A 19,440-nucleotide genomic window follows, 5' to 3' on the forward strand; every position below is an offset into this window, starting at 1 on the left:
TCCACAGACCGATCCCCCCTCTCACTTTGAGTCCCAGCGTCTTCTGATCACTTCTTTCTGATCGGTCTGTAGACCGATCAGATAACCCACAGAATGCTTCTGTGTGGTTACTGATCGGTCCCCAAACCGATCAGATAACCCAAAGAGACTTTCTGTGTGGTCACTGATCGGTCACGAGACCGATCAGGTGACTACCGTATCACTGGATCGGTCTGCCGACCGATCCAGATAACCTTGTGTTAGTTTTGGATCAAGGTTTATGCAGTTATGATGCATTAACTGGACTCAAAACTCTCCTAAATCTTGATTTTACCTGCTTCACTTTTGCTGCCTTCAGACTAAGAAAATTGTATATGAATTTTGTGAAGCAAGGCATGAATTTTGGTGCGTAGATTTCGGACAGTGAACTTTATTTTTTGTTTTTTATCTAAAGCCCAATTTAAATTCACCAAACCCATACAACAATAATGATTTTTTTAAAAAAATAAATCATAAAATAAATTGTTTTAACAACTCTTCAAAATTAAGAAAAAACTTTATTTTAAAAAAATAAGATTTGCCATCGTTGCAATTAAGCCTCCCATATTAAGAAACAGCTCTTCAAAATTAAGAAACAACTCCCATATTAATCCTCAATTTTGCCTTTTTCAGCGTTACAGTGTTAAACTCCAAAGTTCATCATCAATGCTAACTTCTCATTGCAATAAATCTACCAGCCAGCGGCTCATGAAAAGAAAGACAAAAGAAATAAATTTTCTCATTGCAATAAATTTTCTGATGCTATTTAAAGACAAAAGATCAGTCCACATTGCAATAAATCTGCCAGGCAGCGCCTTATGAAATCTCCATTTGATTATCACACACTAGATCAGTCCACCAAAGCCTAACTAAGCAAACCTCGCCATGGCTGGATCAGGTTACCAAGAATCTAGAGTTAGCTAACAGCTACAGAAGTTGATCTGTATAATCATACACTTTTAATAAGTTAATCATACCAAAGACTTACCCCAAAATTTTGTAAAGATCCGAGTAAAAAAACTCAAATTCCTGGAGACGTTATATTGCATAGCAGGAGGAAGAGGTTTCACAATTGTATCTATGCTGAAAACCCGCTGTAGAAACTGCAATGCAAGGGAAAAGAGTTAGCAACCAACAATACTTTAGTTATATTAGTGATATCAAGATTGTGGTATGTTCAAAGATACAAAGATTCTGGTATAGTTAACAGCACTAAAGCCTGAGATAGTTTCCAAAAAGATTCTGGTACAAAGATACAAATATCCATTATAAGAGTTAGTTTCTTACCATCATTCCGAGTCATTTGTTTGAAAATAACCAATATCAGAGTTAACCTGAGATAGTTGCGTTGACAAAAGTGGTTGAAATTGAGTTTCGGCCATACTCAAACCTTCAACACTAGCCATGCAACTTGTACTTTCATAATGATCTTCTCTAGCCTGGTATACAAAAATATAATGATTTAATTCTATATATTTTTTCAAATGAAATGACAACAAATAAACAACACTTTAATAAGAAAAGAGGTGAAACCTTAAGAATTGTTGAAGTTTGATTGTTTTTCCTCGCCGCTTTTCTTTTCTTTGAAATCTTATCTAAGCCACTTTTCAATCTCTTACCTGAAACCGGTTTCTTCTTTGTTTTAATTCCTTTGACTCCAAGAGAGTTTCCTTCGCCACTTTCAAACTCTCTTTCAATAGAGTGTTGGGAAGTTGGTTCATTAACTTGTAACCTCTCATCCACCATCTGAAACATACTCAACAAACCATCTTTAACAACCTTGTAAGTATCTTCCCTCTCTGCTGCCTTGGTAACCAGTTGAACATATAATCCACTCAATTCTTTATATCGCATAATGTTGCAAGTTTTTGGATCCAAACTACCTTTGTCTGCAACAAGTTCAATAACTCCAGAGTATCCATCTTTTGCTTTCCGTGTCCACCTTTTCAATACATACTCACTTGGGATTTTCATGATATTTTTCATCGTAAATACTTTCAAAATATGAGAACACAAAATCCCAGCAAAATCATATTTTCTACAGCTACACTCGATCTTTTGACCCCATGAATCAAGTGTAACTATATGATGGTAACTCTTTTTGTGAGAAGTAACTTTGTATTTTGTATGTGATCCAACATCCTCATAAATGTGTATAATAGAATCATGAGATTTGTACCACTCTTGTTCAAAACACTTATATGCCTCAGGAGTATAAATAGAACATGCATGCTTTAAAATTTCAATTGGATACAATAGACATGGAACACTTGTATGTGATCTAAAATCAGCTTTTAACTCCTCATATCGACGATCATTAAGCAACCTTTGGAAGTGATTGAAAAAGTCTAAAAACTTGTGTTGATAAGAGACATATCTTTTCAGAATACTATTCATGCTCTCACTTCTTTGGGTTGTAGTCATATCTGCACAAAACATATGTCGTCCATATACTAAAGCCCATTTTTCTTTTATGCAAAACATACGTCTCAACCAATCATTGTCTTCAAGTGCATACTTGGTCAACATCATGTTCCAAGCTAAAATAAAATCTTCTTCTTCATCAAAATCATATATACACGAGGCAAAATCTTTAGTAAACTCTTTGAACTCAGAAAAAATTTCACTCAAATGTATTGCCGCATTCTGATAAATGTGCCAAATACACAAACGATGATGTGTTTCAGGCCATTTGGAAGTCAAAGCCTTTGCCATTGCTGCATCTTGATCTGTAAGAATAGTTATTGGTTTTTTTTCACACATAGCTTTAGTAAATGTATCAAACAACCACTCGAATGTCAAAGATGTTTCATCATATAATAAAGCTGCACCAAAAATTATGGACTGCTTATGATGATTAACACCCACAAACAACGCAATTGGACGACCTTCATTGTTCTTCCTGTATGTTGTGTCAAAGCAAACAACATCTCCAAAATTGCCATAATCAGCTCTCATCTTAGCATCACACCAAAAAATATTAGTTATCAAATCATCTTCATCAACTTGAATAGCATAAAAAAAATTAGGATCATCAAATTGCATTTTCTGCAAATATTCCAATACACCTCCTGTATCACCAACTCTAATATTTCTTGTTCTTTTGGATCGCAAGTAGTTGTAGTAATCTTGGGGAATAAAACCTAAATTATCCCTCCCACCAACTTGTTTCACCATAAGATCATGAGATGCTTTTGGGGGGATTCCCACATCACTTGCCATCTCAATTTGTATTGCAGCAGAAGAAGAAATATTTCTATGACTTCTGTAGAGATGAGTTTTGTTTGGACTTGAAAGATAATGATTATGCTCTTTAACAAATTGCTCCACACTCAATTTGCCATTTTTTCGACAACTAATCTTCATTTTAGCCTCACAACCAAACCTTGTTTCAGGACGATGAGATTTCACATAAACATCTCGTTTGTCTTTTCCCCTTTTTCCTTGTGCACAACAACAAAAAATCCTGTCAATTAATTTACCCGATTTATCATTGTGGCTTTTACTCCTTCTTATGCCAAATCCAACTTGTTTAGCATATTTCAAATAAAATTGATAGGCATCCTCTTCCGTCTTAAATTCCATACCGATTTTTGGCATCAATTCTTCTATGATAGATGTGTCAGAATTCATCAATAACATGGTAGAGTCTGTACCCTCATCAATAACATCAAACTCATTATCCCGACAATCTTCGTTTACATCAAAATTTAACCTACGACAACTCGTAGATTCAACCAACGACAAGTCCATGATAATTACTTTAATCCTGAACAAAAAAAAAACAATCAAGAGATGTATATATTTTTTTACACATTTCACAATACAAATTCTACAATGTGATGACAAAATGGTTATAGATAATGGTTACACATATCATATTGTAGGGCCATTATGTCAAGAAAACACTGGCTAGAACCAATCATATTTCTGTGCAAATTGACACAAAAATTACAGATCATATTTCTGTACAAATTGGCACAAAAATTACAGATCATATTTCTGTGCAAATTGGCACAGAAATTGGCAACTCAGAAGCATATGATCTCCTACAGATCATATTTTTTGACCAAGGAATTAGCACAAGTGCAAATTGGCACAATAAACAAAAACAGCAAGATTAAGTGCAAATTGAATTCCTTAAACAGAAACAAAAAGCTATTTCGTTTTACACTTAAATCTTGAAAATTCACAAGTGATCCCTTAGTCTTTATTAAGAAATGGATGCACTGAATATGTAATATGAGAGAAACTGTTGCATTAATGCCAGAGAACTTGAAACTGCCTTATACGATCAGCATATGAAGGAAGTAATTGGCACAAGAAACAGATACAGAAACGCAGCACAAATAAAGAACACAGATTCCAGCGTTAACGTGCCATAAATCGGGTAAAGAACTGAAGCAATGCATTTGAATTTGCTAGAGCCTTTATACCTGAAAGGCGACTTAGCAGGATCTTCGAACTGGTTCGGCGGGGTGTTGCCTGCACCTGTCTGTCGAAGGTGGGAAGGATTCGCGTCGAAGGTTGGAAGGAGAAGGGCGGCGCCTCGTTGGGATCACTGTTGCCGTCGACAGTTGGAAGACGTTGGGATTTCGCACCGGCGGGGCTTCGGAGGGACAGCGGAAGGTTGTCGGGAGGCGGAAGGTTGTCTCGTGAGGAAGGTTAGGGCACAGAAAGGTTAGGGCAGAGGGAAAAGTCGCGAAGAGGTTTTCGCTGAAGAGGTTTTCGCGGCAAAAGTTAATTTTTCTGAAACAACCTTGTCGTTTTCTGCGAGAGGGGGATCGGTCTGTGGACCGATCCACCCATAGGCTGATCGGTCTACAGACCGATCAGACTCCTCCCAGCTTCTCTGCGTCACGTGTTTCTCACGAGACAATCTTGTCGTTTTCTGCGTGGGACAGAGGGACAGGCGCATTCTCGGGACAGAAGATTTCTGCAGTTCTACCCACCGTTCACGCGATCAACGTTTTCCCTGTCATCGCCGTTACCGGTCCTCCGCATGACCGAATCCCAGACGCCGAGAGAGGAAGCGACTCGACGCCGGACAGAGGCATAGACGCATAGTTTTACCTGCTGATCTACCCTTCTAACTATTGCTCCGATACGAGGTCTCTGAGCCATTTAAAGAGAGTTCGTAGATTTACCGTGTGCGCAAACAGTTGTAGGGCTTCTTTACTCGATGAAAACATCTCCCTTCGTCCCTAAATTTTAGGGCGCCATTTCAAATCGAGCTCCCTGCATTCGCCCGGTCGCAGCGAACAAGTATCTCCCTCATTTTTCAAATCTCCTCTCTTCCTTCCTCGTCCTGGCCCTGGTCTTCGCTAGTAGATAGCACTCTGACCACCGTCTCCGATTCAATGGCCGTGCCGCAGAACTCCCCTGCTGACGGAAGCCTCGCTGCCGAAGAACGCATCCAGCCGGATGGGGCTTCTGCGTCCTCCCCCGCCCGGCCCTTCGACCGACTCGTCGTTCCGGGCCTCGATGACGATGCTGACAATCCCGGGAAGCCGAAGACTTGCCATCAGGTGCGCTGAAAACACTCGCTGCAATCTCTTTTCTCCTGCTGATCCCGGTTTTATCGTTCGTGTTTTGTGTTTCTTTTGTAATACTCGCAGTGCCGGCAGAAGAGGACGGATTTCTCAGCGCCGTGCGGGCAGATCCGGCGGGGTAAACCTTGCCCCATTAAGTATTGTCATAAATGCCTCCTCAATAGGTATTATTAGTTTTTGAGGCTTTGGTTTTCGTCAGAGGTAAGCGATGGCGTGATTTTTGGTGATTCAGGTACGGGGAGAAACCTGAGGATGCTTCTTTGCTGGAGAGTTGGATTTGTCCCAAGTGCCGCGGTGATTGCAACTGCAGTCTCTGCATGTAATTTATTTTCCATTGCGTCAGATCGTCTCACTAGATACACTTACCATTACTATACAATATACGTATGGTATTGGTTTCTCTTGCTTAAAAATGTCTGTGTTTTGGTTTTATAGGAAAAAGAAGGGTCACCAACCGACTGGAATATTAATCCACAGAGCAAAGTCTACTGGATTTACTTCAGTCCATGAACTGCTATTGAAGCAGGGATCCGATGTTTTAAGAAGTTCAAACAGATTAAGAAGTTCAAAAATGGACACCTCTAAAAAGGTGTTACATCACTTTCTAATTTCCATGTTTTATTCTTTTGATTCTATTGCTGAACAGTTTGCATTTGGTTTTTAAGCTGTCAATATCTCCTAGAAGGATCGTTGATCAAGAGAATTGCCTTGATGAACTAAGGGATCCTGAATCTTCTGGATCCGATGATAAAAACATTAAAACATCTGCACAAAAGGAGAAGAAAAGTATTTCAAAGAAACGAAGGCATGCAGACTCCGCCATGTATAATTCTGATGGCAATGTGGCATTTGTGATTCCTCAGGGTCAATTGTTAACAGAGGTTGCAGAGTCTGCATGGGCAGATGAGGATGTAGGAGCAGCCTTGCAATTTTTGGAATTCTGCAATGCATTTTCTGAGGTATATTGCTGCATCACTCATGTGGTTACAGTAAACCATCACGTTAAATAAGGATTTGTGATACTGTTGTAGTGTCTTTGTTTCTTATTCTAGTCTGCTATTTTCCAAATAATACTGCTCTGACTGAAGCTTTGTATGCAACTTTGGTAGGAGCTATGAATGATTCTCACTCAATGGCTGCACAAATTTAGGTTGCTCAATGGGTGTACAAAATATAGGTCGCTGAGTGGTTGTCCAAATTTAAGTTGCAATTGAAGTAAAGTTATATTTGGAAAACTGATTGTTATTTAGGCATTCTACTGATAATAAAATATGGTATGTTAATGTATCATAAGTCATTACATTTCCACTAACTACGTTTATTTAGCATGGTTATGATATTTTATATAGTAACTAAATCTATATTTCTTTGATGCTTATAACTTGCAAATGATGTCTTTGATGAAATTGTCCTCTATTTTTCTACTGTTGTGAGTATTTAAGTTAACAAAAGCATGCACAAGGACGGATGTAAGAGGAGTGTGGACAGTTTTGTTACTATATATAAGAATTTTTTCCTACTTTATCATTGTAAGATAAAGAGGCAACAAACTTGTAGACCATGAGAACACGCTCAAAATAGTATAGAGGATAACTTTTATTTAGTTGGACAATTTATGTGATGATCATGTTGTCATTTCACAAGTAATATCAAATACTGAAAAATAACATAAATTTACTTATTTATATATTTTGAAGTTTAAAACTACAGACGTGCTACTTGGTTTGAAGCCTGCAATGATATCTGGTGAAGTTGCTCCTTATTTCTGTTATTGTGAGCATTTGAGTTAGAAAAACATGTATACGAGCAGATGATAGATGAGCTCACTTTGTAACATTGCTAATGATTCATATATAAACTGTGAGAGAACCCATAATCATGTGGAGGATAAAATTTTTCTATATTTTGGAAAAAGCTAACTTTTCATCTTGAACTTGTAATCTAAATTATCTTCGGTGATTCATTTTTAATTATTTATGGTCGGAAGTTTTTTATTTAGACTCATTACTACCCCTTCCCATAACTGTATCAATAATGGCACGACTAGGACATGGTATAAAAAATGCAAGTTCAACAAGTTGGACTCTGTTCGTGGGACGAAAAAAACAAAAGTACGAGAAAGAAGATTTAAACGAGGAAGTTATCTTCTCACAAACATCTCACATCATGAGAGGGAGGGAAGAAGATCCATGTAGAGAAGGGAGGGTTATCACAAGAGAGGCTCATGTTGCACACAGTGTCGTGTAGGGAGGATTGCATGGTAGTGACGTCATTTGGGAGGGTGGTGTTGCATGGGAAGGGTGCAGAACCTACCTTGGGTGGTGTTGAGCAAAGGTAAAGATTAGCATCCTCTTTGAAAGCAAATCATGTGTCAAACACATGGATCCTTCCCTGTATCTTAATATTAGTATTGGAGTCCGACTAAATAGGTTGGGAAAAGAACAAAAAAGGCCTTTGACTAACAATATAAATTTAAGTAGAATTATCTAATATTAACGGGGACTTTGTTTCATGCTCTATGTGAATTGTGATTGAGTCATGTTAGGATAAATGCTAACAAGATAACATTGATATTGTATATCCAATAAAGTAAATGCCCCAATCTTCTATAGCAAACCATTTTTCCTAGATTGACTACGGATCTACCAACCGTTAAGCAACATTCCAAGTTCTTTCATCTCCCATGATAGAAACAATACATAATTGTTGCCAACACATAAACACCAAATGTCACAATACGAAAGAGAAACAAGAATGATAAAAGTTGATTTTAAGTGTATATGTTTTGAGAATTTTAAATCTTTAAAATGTTAGTGAAAAAAAAAGATATTTGGACAACTATTTTGCATCATTCAAAAGAAAACTCTCTACCTTCCCAGCAAGGTTTTAGGATCGTGATCCTCTTTGGAAACAAGAAGAGGCCTAAAAGTTCGAGTTATTGCATCAAAGTTTAGGATTGTAACATCCTACAATTTAATTAAAATGAATTGTACAACTATTATATTTAGTCATTATAATTTATAATATGTACTAACTTTTTATATATGATAAAAGTAATATGAACATTTTCTACTTTTATCAGTCAAATATCATGAACCATATTTGAATTATAATAACTAAATATAATAGTTGTAGAATTCATTTTAATTAAATTGTAGGATGTTACAATCCTAAACTTTGACGCAATAGTAAATATATGAACAATTCAATATAATTCTTCGACTGTTGTATCATAAGGTAAAAAGTAAACAACTTCTATAAGATGAGCGATGGATGCTAGTTAATATAAATAAAAAGGTTATTTTATAATTAGGAGTTAAAAGAATCTCAATTAATTAAACATATTCTCAAAGGGGCGCGGTAAAGCTGTTGTTGTGTGACCTAGGGGTCACTGGTTCGAGTTTCGGATAACCTCTTGCAAAGTAGAGGTAAAGCTGTGTACAATAGATCCTTCATCGGGACCTTGCATTGGTGGGAGTTTTGTGCACCGAGTTGCCTTTTTTTCTTTTCAAAGGACATGACTCCAAAAGTTTATTAGCTTTCGATAAATATCAAACTTTAAATGACTATAAGAAAGTAAATTTAAATCCTACACAACATTTAGTTAGGGTTATTGTAATCAAGATCATATATAGGAATTTTAGATCGTGGATTCCTAAGATTTGAGTCCAATTCAAATCCTACACAACATCTAGATTGCTTAAGTTAATTTGGTTTAGAAGTTCATAAGATCCTTTGGTTCCGATTACAAACTTTACGACCATGTTTCGTAGGCTCTTCCCTCAACATTAATGGTGAATACTAGTAATGATCTCATGCATTCCACAAAAAGAACTTGATATGAAAACCTCAATTCTACAAGTAGTCTAATCTTTAATAGTCTTCACATGCACCTTGAGCTGCTATTACAATCCCTATCTAAAAGCATGTAACCCCTTAAAAATTGAAGTTGAAATCCTTAGAAGGGATTTGGTTGCATTCATCACGCTAGCATAAGCATAAGCATAAGCTCATGACCATCATGTGCTTGACCAATGGGTCGTTTGTGCTAGTGGGCTATGCAATCCATAATCCACATAGATGGTATGTTCTTTTGTATACTTTTTTGTTTTTTATCTTCTTAAAAATTTGCAAAATGACTTTGAAAATTACATAAGCAATGAATTAAAATATTACAAGGAAAAAGTCTATTTCCATGTATATTGGTTAGAAGAGTGCATTATTTTGTATTTAGCACTCGTGATTTAGCTTTAGTATAGATGTCATTATGAAAGATAGAAATTAGCAAAATGTAGAACTAGACACTTGTATGTACATCTGATAGTTTATTGCTAAAGTTGGTAAGGACGATATGCAGCCTCCACGATGGATTTGTTGGATCGCATGATTTTGTCGACATCCTTCTAGATCTCCCGCTTATTGTCAACTTTTTCTATTGCTTCATTATAAGCACCCAAGTTGGATTTAGAGAGGTTCTGTACGTAATACCCAACCTTGCACACATCAAGGTCAATTGATCCATATACTTGGCATACCTCAACTGGGTTGGTGTATGATCCATAGATGACACTCCTTGATCACAAAGGATGGTCCTCTAGATCCTTCTACTAACGGTTGTCTTTGCTCGTTTGATGTCCTAATAATTGAGCTCATTGCATGCATTGCCCAGCTCTGTCTAATGGCTGCTAATGCACGTGTTTCTGTACACCTAGGCTCTTGGTAGTGTCTTCGCCTTGCCTATTACTAGATTGAGCGATCACTATGACAACCAACTATAGAAGAAACACAATAAAGCCTTTTGGCAAAGAAAGTCTGTTCATATCACTTTGTAGAGTAGTCTGACCTTGGTTTTAGCATAAATTCCATTGCAAAAGACAAATTGTGGTTATTCATTTCTTAGGTATATATTGTATTGCTTGTCTTTTGACATGGAAATATATACTATGTTAGCATGCTTGGTATATGCAAATATTCTATCTTCAAAGTTTTGTGTAACATAACAAATAGGTAAATGGAAATGTTAAATGCAGCAAGACAATTGTACATTAAAGCTTATTTTATCTAGAATGAGAATTATTATTCTGTCTAATTTGTCTATATGGAACATTGGAAGTTTGCTTAATTGAGTTAATGCTTAAATAAAATTTACTTATTATTTGCTACATTTACTTAAAATACTTTCTTATTATAGAATACTTCTTTGATTGGTACCTCCCTCCCTCCCTTGATTTTGGTTGGTACTCTCCCTCTATTTCATGTGGTACCCTCCCTTACCCGGTGTAGGGTGGTACTCTCATAGTTAGCAGAACTGAACTGGAAATTGGCTCGAAAAGGGTCATTGACTTATTGGTCAAACCGGTAGTTCAATTGGCTGAATTGCATATTGAATAGGAACTCAACTCAGCCAAGCTAACTAGGAACCAAAAATCAGATATCTAAAAATTAATTAATACAAATACATATTTAATTTTTAGCACCTAAAAATATATATTAATAAAACCAGGAATGTGTAATATTTAACATTGCTATGATAAGCTGTTGAATATTAATTTTGAAAACCTACTAAAATTTTCCAACTTTTGTTAAAAAATATAATCATCACAAATTTACAATTCAAAAAAAGTTATAAAGATGTGAAATTATATATAATAATCAAAAGTTAAATAATCTTTAATATGATATATTTTTTTTGGATAAACATCATTATCCAAAAAGGTCAATGGATCCTTGGCGGAACGGTAAAGTTGTTGCTTTGTGACTAAAAGGTCACGAGTTTGAATCCTGAAAACAACTTCTTGTAAAAAGCAGGGTAAGACTGCGTACAATGGATCATTTCCCGGGACCCTGCAAGGCAGGAGTTTCGTGCACCGGGCTGTCTTTTTTTTTTTTAAATAAAACATCATTATCAAAATGATTGATATGATACATATCGAGACCACTTCGGTTTAGGTGTTTCAGTGTGACAAAGAAAATGCTTTATTTTAAGAGTATTATTTAATTATTGAAAGATTTATACCGGCATTATCAAATGACAATGAAGCATGTTCTTGGAAATTCCCATCTTTGACAAAAATCAGCCGGTTCTGGGACACATGCACATCCGATTCAATTAAACCACCAGATCAGATTGGGTCATGGGTCTGGTTTTTTCTCCTGTAGAAACAGCCGGTTCGGTACTGATTCGATAACATGGGGTACGCTCCCTCACTCTGGTTTAGTTGTCACCCTCACTCACTCTAGATCAGTCAGTCATACTCATTCTTTCGTCTCTCTGTATAGTGGATTAGTCTGACCAATTCTGAATAGTAATTTGAAACCTTGAATGAATTTTGTATCTGCTAATATTGATTGTCTGTTTGGATGCTCTGGTTATGATTATCTCTAAGTTTGAACTTGTAATTTGATTGGTTTGTTGATTAATATCCTGTTTTCCATCATCTTATTTATATCATGATATCATAATTTATGAAAAACCAAACAAGTTATAGATGATGAAGGTTTGAGCAATGAGAATAATTATGGAAAGATTGTAAGGAGTCCAGGACCAGCTCATTATTAAAAGAATTAACAGTGCAAGAACTTTGTTTAGCAAAAAATTAACATGCCAATCACATTCTTGATTTCTTGGTATCAATTCATAACTCATACTTAATTTGGCTATATGCTATCTGAGTTTATGACTTTATTATTTGTCTGAAATGAAACATTATGTTCAGGCTATATGATTCATAGGTTTCTATTTTAATGAAATTTCCATCGTTTAGGTACTTGATATAAAGAAGGGAGAACCAAAAAGTGTTCTTTGGGAACTTGCTAAAGGATCTGTTGGGCGCAGAGGACAGTATTCCTCTACTGTAAAGTTCCATATGAAACTATTGTCATTTATACAAAATGGCAAGGGTGGTGATAGGTGTGCTAATTTTCTCTTAAATTTATTAAAATATATTTGTATTTTCGTACTGTTTCTTATTTTCAATTTATTAGGTCTGTCTCAAATTCAACAATGAATGAAGATAAATGGCTACAATTAGTTATCAAATGTTTAAATGACTCTGACGGTGACCGGAAGGCCCCTTTGGGTGTTTTGGATGAGGTTTCTTTGGAATATGACAGTTGGATTCCATCGGATAAGCTCCGACTCTTGAACCTTCTCTGTGATAAGACACTAGAGACCAAGTATGTGTTAATGTCTTGGTTGTTATGAATATGCTCAATTAGTTATTGTTAGTCAATCCTTTATAGGGAATTGCGGGACTGGATTGATGGAGAGAATCAAAGATACATTGAAAGGAAAAAGGAAGCTAAAGGAACAATTGTTGCAGCTAACAAAAAGGTTTGTTGCCCCAAATAGAATGCTGGTTTTCTTCATGGAGTGTCTGAAAGAAAAAGGTCTTAAAATATTTAATACTAGTTTGATTTTTAGTTATTGAACTTGTAGATTTTCTGCAGAAAAAGGATTTAAAGAAAAAACTGAAGGACGAAATGGCCAAAGCAACACTTTCTTTGAATGGACCTATTTCTAGTGAGGACCATGAAAATCTTATGTCACAGATAAGAGCAGAGACAGAGAAAGCACATGCAGAGAAGCAAGAGATAATGGAACAATTACCAAAGAGTACGTTTATACTCATGCAATTCTTCTCTTTGTTTAGGTATCATCATAGTAACCATTCATGTGCTGAACCAATGATATAATGTATTGATGTTGACTGAATACATATCTATTCTTCAGTTTTGATGATTGACCTCTACATATGTGTAAGAAGTTTCTGGTAATATAAGTTAGTGTGTATCATTTCTTAGCACAAGTTTTAGTTGCATTTGAGATAAATTCAAATGTTTTGTAATACTATCTATTCTCTGTATAATAACCTTGTCCTTGTTAGATATTTCTTTTGTATGCATCTTCTCTTTGTTTCCGAAGCCTTCAGTAGTTACAAAATACAAGAAGAGTTAGAACAAGAAGTGTGGGCATCATTTGTGTAATTATATCAAGATATCAATGAATCTTTGGTCTTATGCTGCCTCCCACTACTATTCTCCACCAATGCTATAACTAGTGAGATATTATTTCTAGATAACTCTAATACTGACATGAAAAGTGTTCCTGATATTTATACATTAAAGAAAATCAAATTATAGTTACATCGTCAAAACTTGCTCTGCTAGTCCATTCTATTACTCACTGTTCAGCCAATAGAGAAATATGAAGTTAAATCTTTCGTTCTAAATATAACAGTCTTGAACACATTATTTCCTTCAAGCACATTTGCTAATTGGCTTTCCCCCTACATTTTTATAAACTTATAAGCAAATGATATCCATATATATTTCTCATGAAGGGGTTCCCTTTTAAGACAAAATCAATATTATTAGCAACCGGCAAGATACCATTTTTCGGTTTTGACTTATAACTTGTTGGGCAGAGTAGTTTCTATCAGCACCTCATTACTCACTGCACTGCAAAGATGCTATTATATAATTCAAATCTGGTTGAGTTCATTTATTCTGTAATTGGTTAGTTTGGACTTTATAATGTATGTGCATGCGCCTTCCTTTTTCTTGCTTCCTCTGGCATTATCTTCAGAGTGATATTCTTGACTGAGTGATAAATCATCTTTACCACCCACTTTGAATCTATCAGTTCTTTTTATCTGTAAAGCAGATTTTGATAGCATATGCCGACATGCTGTACGGACAGAGTCTATATACTTGGAAGGAGAGGGACATGTTTATTGGAAACTGGGAAGCTATTATGGTGGCTCCAACATCTTACACCAAGGTTTTTCTTCCTAAAATTATTATGTGGCCTTCTATGTGTTCTTATAGGACAGTTGATATGCGACTCTATTCTTTTGCAGTTTTACAGAGTTGGGATTCGGTGATGCTTGAGGATAAATGGTATGCATATGGAGAAGAAGAAGATAAATTAGTGGAGAGAGATATTTCCTTTTTGCGGTATGAAACAAACTGTGAACTAATATTTGTTAGTGCTGTTTACCTAGTCGAACGACCTAAGTCAACAAGTCCAACTGTTAGTTCAAATTGAAATGCTAGTTTTGGTTTGAATAAGTTCAAGTTGAAATTACTAACCCTGTTTTTGTTATTTAACTTTTATAGTTAGGAATGAATGTCAACACAGCCCGGAAAAGGACTTCCCTATAACTTTCCCCTTTCTGCGCTCTCTCTTTCCACTAAATAATAATGCAAAAAATTAGAAAGTTCTTTTGTTTGAACTAATGAATGGATACTCTGGAGTGTTGACATGGATAATCATATATAACATTATGATTGGCCATATGTGTACAACAACAACCAAGCCTTATCCTATTAGGTAGGGCCGGCTATACGGATCTTTTTACGTCATTGAGCTCCATCTACTATATCATCATCTATACTTAAATAAATTTTATCATGTTTTATTATTGCTAACCAAGTCTTTTTTGGTCTTCCTCTTCCTCATTTGATATACATGTTTGTTATAGTTTTACATTACCTAACTGGAGCATTTATTGATCGTCTAAGTACATGCCTATACCATCTTAAACGTGTCTCGGAGTTTTGCCTCAATAGACGTCACTTCGATTTTCTCTCTAATGCTCTCATTTCTTATTCTTCCCATTCTCGTATGTCCACACATCCACCTTAACATCCTCATCTCGACAACTCTCATCTTTTGCTCATGTGCTCGAGTGATAGCCCAATATTCAACTCCATATAACATAGCAGGTCTAACTGCAGTTTTGTAAAATTTTCCTTTAAGTTTTAGAGGTACTTTACGATCACATAAAACACCTGACGCTCTTCTTCATTTCAACTATTCCATTTGTATTCTATGTAAGACCTCTCTCTCAATCCCTCCATCATTTTATAAAAATGATCCTAAATATTTAAAGTTTTCGGTTCCGGGCAACTTATCATCTCCTATCTTAACAATTGTCTCATTATGTCTAATAATGCTAAACTTAAATTCTATATATTCTCCATTTCAACTATCTTATTTGTATTCTATATAAGACATCTCTCTCAATCCCTCCATCATTTTATAAAAATGATTCTAAATATTTAAAGCTTTTGGTTCTGGACAACTTATTATCTCCTATATTAATAATTGTCTCATTATGTCTAATAATGCTAAACTTAAATTCTATATATTCTGTCTTTATTCTACTAAGCCTAAAACCTTTCCCTTCTACTGTTTCCCACAATATTCTAGTTTAACATTTATTTCTTCACGTGTTCGTCTACTAAAATAATATCATTTGTAAACATGCACCACTGTATTGTGTCTTGAATGTGTGCAGTGAGTTTGCCCATAATTAGTGTAAAAAGATAGAGATTTAGAGCTGATTCTTGATGTAACCTTATCTTTATTGGAAATATTTCAGTTGTTCCGTCTGAAATCTTTATTCTAGTCGTTACATCCTTCGTACATATCCTTAAATTAGTTCAATATATATTACGCTAACACATATCTTTTCTAGAATTCTTTATATAATTTCTCTTGGGACTCTATCATAAGCTTTTTCTAAGTCAATGAATATCATGTGTAGATCTTGTTTTTGCCATGATATTTTTCAATGAATTGTCTAAGAAGATGTATAACTTCTATTGTCGATCTTCTAGGCATGCGCCCAAATTGATTTTCGGTCGTCGTAGTCTCCTTCCTTAATCTTCTTTCTATTATTTTTTCCCAAAGTTTCATGGTATGACTCATTAGTTTAATACTCCTATAGTTTGCACAATTTTATATGTCTCCTTTGTTCTTATATAAGAGAACTAGAGTACTTATCCTCCATTGATTAGATATTTTTTCATTTTTAATATCATGTTAAATAATTTTATAAGCCATTTAATATCTTGTTTCTCTAGGCACTTCCATACCTCTATCGGAATATCATCTGGTCCAATGACTTTTCTATTATGTATCCCATTTTTAGCTTGTTTTATTTCTGAAGTTTGAATTATATTATAAAAATTTAAATTTTTGTGCTCATTTGACTTACGTAAATTAACTAAGTTAAGTTGGTAACCTAAACCTTCATTAAAAAGTTGATGAAAATACCTTCATTTATTTCTCCATTGTTTACACCCTATTACATTCATCTTTAATACATTTTATTTGGATTAGATCTCTTGTATTATTTTCTCTCACTTTAGCTATTCTATAAATGTCTCTTTTTTCTTCTTTTGTATCTAATTTTTGATATAATCGTTCAAAAGTTTTATTCTTTGTTTCATTCACTATTCTCTTAACTTTTTTCTTGGCTATTGTATATATTTTTGAATTTTCTGCGTTCTTACAAATATATAATTTCTTATAAGCTATTCGTTTTTTGTTTACTTTCTCTTGTATTTTCTCATTCTACCACCAAAATTCCTTATTTAGTGGTGTATGTCTTTTTGACTCACCGAGTATATTTTTAGTTACTATTTTCAACTTTGACACCATCTTATCCTATGTCGTATTAGAATCGCCGTATATTTCATACCTTCGCCTTAATATATTTTGTTTTCCATCCTTTAACTTTCACTACTTAATTCTAGGAGTTGTATATATTTTCTCTATTGATACTATGCTTGAGGCGTATATCCAACACTGCTAACGTATATTGGGTAGTTAAGCTTTCTCTAGGGATTACCTTGTAATCTTTACAAATCTTTCTATCATTATTCCTAAGTATAAGAAAGTCAATTTGCGATTTATTATTCGCACTTTTGAACGTGACTAAGTGTTCTTATCTTTTCTTAAAATATGTGTTAGTTAATATAAGGTCATATGCTATCGTAAAATCTAATATAGTTTTCCCTTTCTCATTTCTCGTTCCAAACTCATAATCTCCATGTATCCTCTCATATTCCTCATTTTTCACTCCGACATGCCCGTTTAGATTGTCTCCTATTAAAATCATTTCATTTGATGAAATGTTTTGTAATATTTTATCTAAGTCGTCCCAAAATCTTGATTTGTTAGCTTGATCTAATCCTACTTGCGGTGCATATACGCTAATTATGTTCATAGTTTCTTTTGCCATATTATCTTAAGAGCTATAATTCTATCCTATCTTCTAACTACTACTATAACATCTTTTAACGAATTATCTACAACAATACCCACTCCATTTCTTGCTTTACTCTTTCCTATATACCATAACTTAAAACTCGAGTTCTCTATCAGTTTTGTTTTCTCTTGCCTATTCATTTTGTCTTTTGTACACACAAAATACTAATTTTTCTCTTAATTATCGTATCTACTACCTACATTAATTTATCAGTGAGGGTGCGTTCCATATTTCAAATCCTAGATTATTAGTTTTCCTATCATATTTGTTCTTATCTAACTTATGGTGTGAGAATTCTTGTCTATTTAACAGTAGACCCAAGTTCTCATAGAGATGTAGTGGTCTTTACTGATACGTTACAGTCGGACCCTGCAACGCGAACTTTTGCATATTTAGCACTACATCCGAGTTTTAGAGATGTAGCGATCCTTGTCGAGACGTTATAGTCGGATCTTGTAACGCGTTCCTTCCGGGGAACAACCTAGTATTATCACAAGTTTAATGAATCCATTCATTGAATATTTGTCATAGTTTTATGCTGGCTGGTAACATAACCCAACCCTCCTCCTTTATCTGTGCTTGGGATCGGCCATGACTGATTTGTCATGGGCGGAGTTCTGGCCATACATGTAACCGTTTGAATTTTTTTATGTTTATATGGCAATTTACCTTATCTGATTAGCTGGTCCTGTTGATTCTATTGGAATTGGTATGCAATGTTGTTTTGTTCAAGCTGGAGCAAAATAAATAAATAAATAGAAGATATATTGAGTGAAAACTCCAGAAGGGTTGCTCCATTTTGTTTATGATGTTAGTTTAAAGTTATCAATTTTAATCATTTGGTCAATATAATGATTTACGCTCATGATTATAGCAGATTAGAACAATCTGTTCCTTTGGTTTGTTGTCATTTCTCTAAAACACAGGTCATTTACAAAACAGGAAGAGGAACGTGGAAAGCTCACTGAGGCAAAAGTCAGTGCTATTGCATAGTGCTGGCAATAATTCCTCCAACGATCCATCTTCAAGTTGCTCTGACATGGAGGGCGAGGAAGGTATTATGTGATCTTATTAACCTCAAAGCTGGAGGAATACTGCTCGATCCTTTGTGAGTCTTCATTTTATCTATTTTACTAGGTGCTTGTGGAAGCGGAAACTCAGAAACTGGGCAAGAGGCACAACAATTGGATTCCGGAAGTGGCCAGGAGATGCAGCAATTGGATTCAGGTACTGTCCAAGAGACGAAAAATCCAATTCTTAAACTAACATTGACAATGATGTCTTGAAGTCCTCGAGAGTTTTTTTTTTCCTTAAGCTGGCCATGGCAATATTTGATTCTTCTGGGTCTGGTTTCTCATTCGAAGCCCCATCTACTGATTGCCGTTATTGCACTAACTGTAGGTGATTTCTCTCTGTCATCATAGAAAAAAAGATCAATCGTTGAGGCAAACTGGATTGGAAATCGCACTGGTTTGCTTCCTTTAGTGACCAACATCTGTAAGTTTATAAAAGGTTCATGATCTAAATATAAGATAGGGAGGTGGAAATTGTCTCAAACCTTCTTCTCCAGCATTTGATTCCACACAAGTAGCTTGCAAATTGTCTCTATTTATTGCCAGAGTTGCCCCAATAAGTAGCTCACCACCGCATCAACAGCATCTCAGGTTTCTTTATGTGGCCATCAAGACTTTCTTCATTTATAAAGTTCCTAAAATTTCAAAAAAATAATGGTCAAATTTGGACATTGTCAAGCATGCCAATATTTTACTTCAGAAAAATTGTAATTTGATCAATAAGATGATTTTTTG

General features: G+C 35.1%; 2 protein-coding genes across 4 annotated transcripts; one reads left to right on the forward strand and one right to left on the reverse strand.

Moving 5' to 3' along the window:
• Window positions 1-945: 945 nt before the first annotated feature.
• Window positions 946-3,771, reverse strand: LOC121994807 (protein FAR1-RELATED SEQUENCE 5-like). The gene is made up of 5 exons (XM_042548723.1): window positions 3,087-3,771; window positions 1,552-3,023; window positions 1,353-1,457; window positions 1,007-1,121; window positions 946-959 (listed from the first exon to the last, which is right to left on the reverse strand). The coding sequence occupies exons 1-5, from the start codon at window positions 3,769-3,771 to the stop codon at window positions 946-948; spliced, it is 2,391 nt and encodes a 796-aa protein (XP_042404657.1).
• Window positions 3,772-4,962: 1,191 nt separating this feature from the next.
• On the forward strand, window positions 4,963-19,292 carry LOC121996372. 3 transcript variants are annotated; one of them, XM_042550334.1, is made up of 14 exons: window positions 4,963-5,546; window positions 5,637-5,734; window positions 5,803-5,889; window positions 6,006-6,159; window positions 6,236-6,529; window positions 12,335-12,480; window positions 12,555-12,746; window positions 12,813-12,903; window positions 13,020-13,185; window positions 14,233-14,352; window positions 14,432-14,528; window positions 18,575-18,687; window positions 18,770-18,859; window positions 19,034-19,292. In XM_042550334.1, exons 1-14 carry the CDS (start codon window positions 5,379-5,381, stop codon window positions 19,054-19,056), a joined length of 1,839 nt encoding a protein of 612 aa, XP_042406268.1. In that variant the 5' UTR covers window positions 4,963-5,378; the 3' UTR covers window positions 19,057-19,292. The 3 variants fall into 3 exon arrangements, 2 of the variants coding, with proteins under 2 accessions (XP_042406268.1, XP_042406269.1); XM_042550335.1 differs by having other exon boundaries at window positions 14,236-14,352; XR_006116063.1 differs by lacking the exon at window positions 19,034-19,292 and having other exon boundaries at window positions 18,559-18,687.
• The last annotated feature ends 148 nt before the right edge of the window (window positions 19,293-19,440 follow it).

The sequence above is a fragment of the Zingiber officinale genome, chromosome 6A (assembly GCF_018446385.1).
Source record: "Zingiber officinale cultivar Zhangliang chromosome 6A, Zo_v1.1, whole genome shotgun sequence".
Taxonomy (NCBI): Eukaryota; Viridiplantae; Streptophyta; class Magnoliopsida; order Zingiberales; family Zingiberaceae; genus Zingiber; species Zingiber officinale.

Bases quoted from the DNA above. Each gene is read 5' to 3' on its own strand.
- LOC121996372 (XM_042550334.1), top strand. From the start codon at position 5,379: ATGGCCGTGCCGCAGAACTCCCCTGCTGACGGAAGCCTCGCTGCCGAA. The intron at 6,530-12,334 runs GTATATTGCTGC...TCCATCGTTTAG, and splicing joins TCTGCAATGCATTTTCTGAG to GTACTTGATATAAAGAAGGG. The intron at 18,688-18,769 runs GTATTATGTGAT...CTATTTTACTAG, and splicing joins TGACATGGAGGGCGAGGAAG to GTGCTTGTGGAAGCGGAAAC.
- LOC121994807 (XM_042548723.1), bottom strand. From the start codon at position 3,771: ATGGACTTGTCGTTGGTTGAATCTACGAGTTGTCGTAGGTTAAATTTT. The intron at 3,024-3,086 runs GTGTATTGGAAT...ATGCTATTCAAG, and splicing joins TAGAGTTGGTGATACAGGAG to TTGATGAAGATGATTTGATA. The intron at 1,458-1,551 runs GTTTCACCTCTT...TTTGTATACCAG, and splicing joins AAACTTCAACAATTCTTAAG to GCTAGAGAAGATCATTATGA.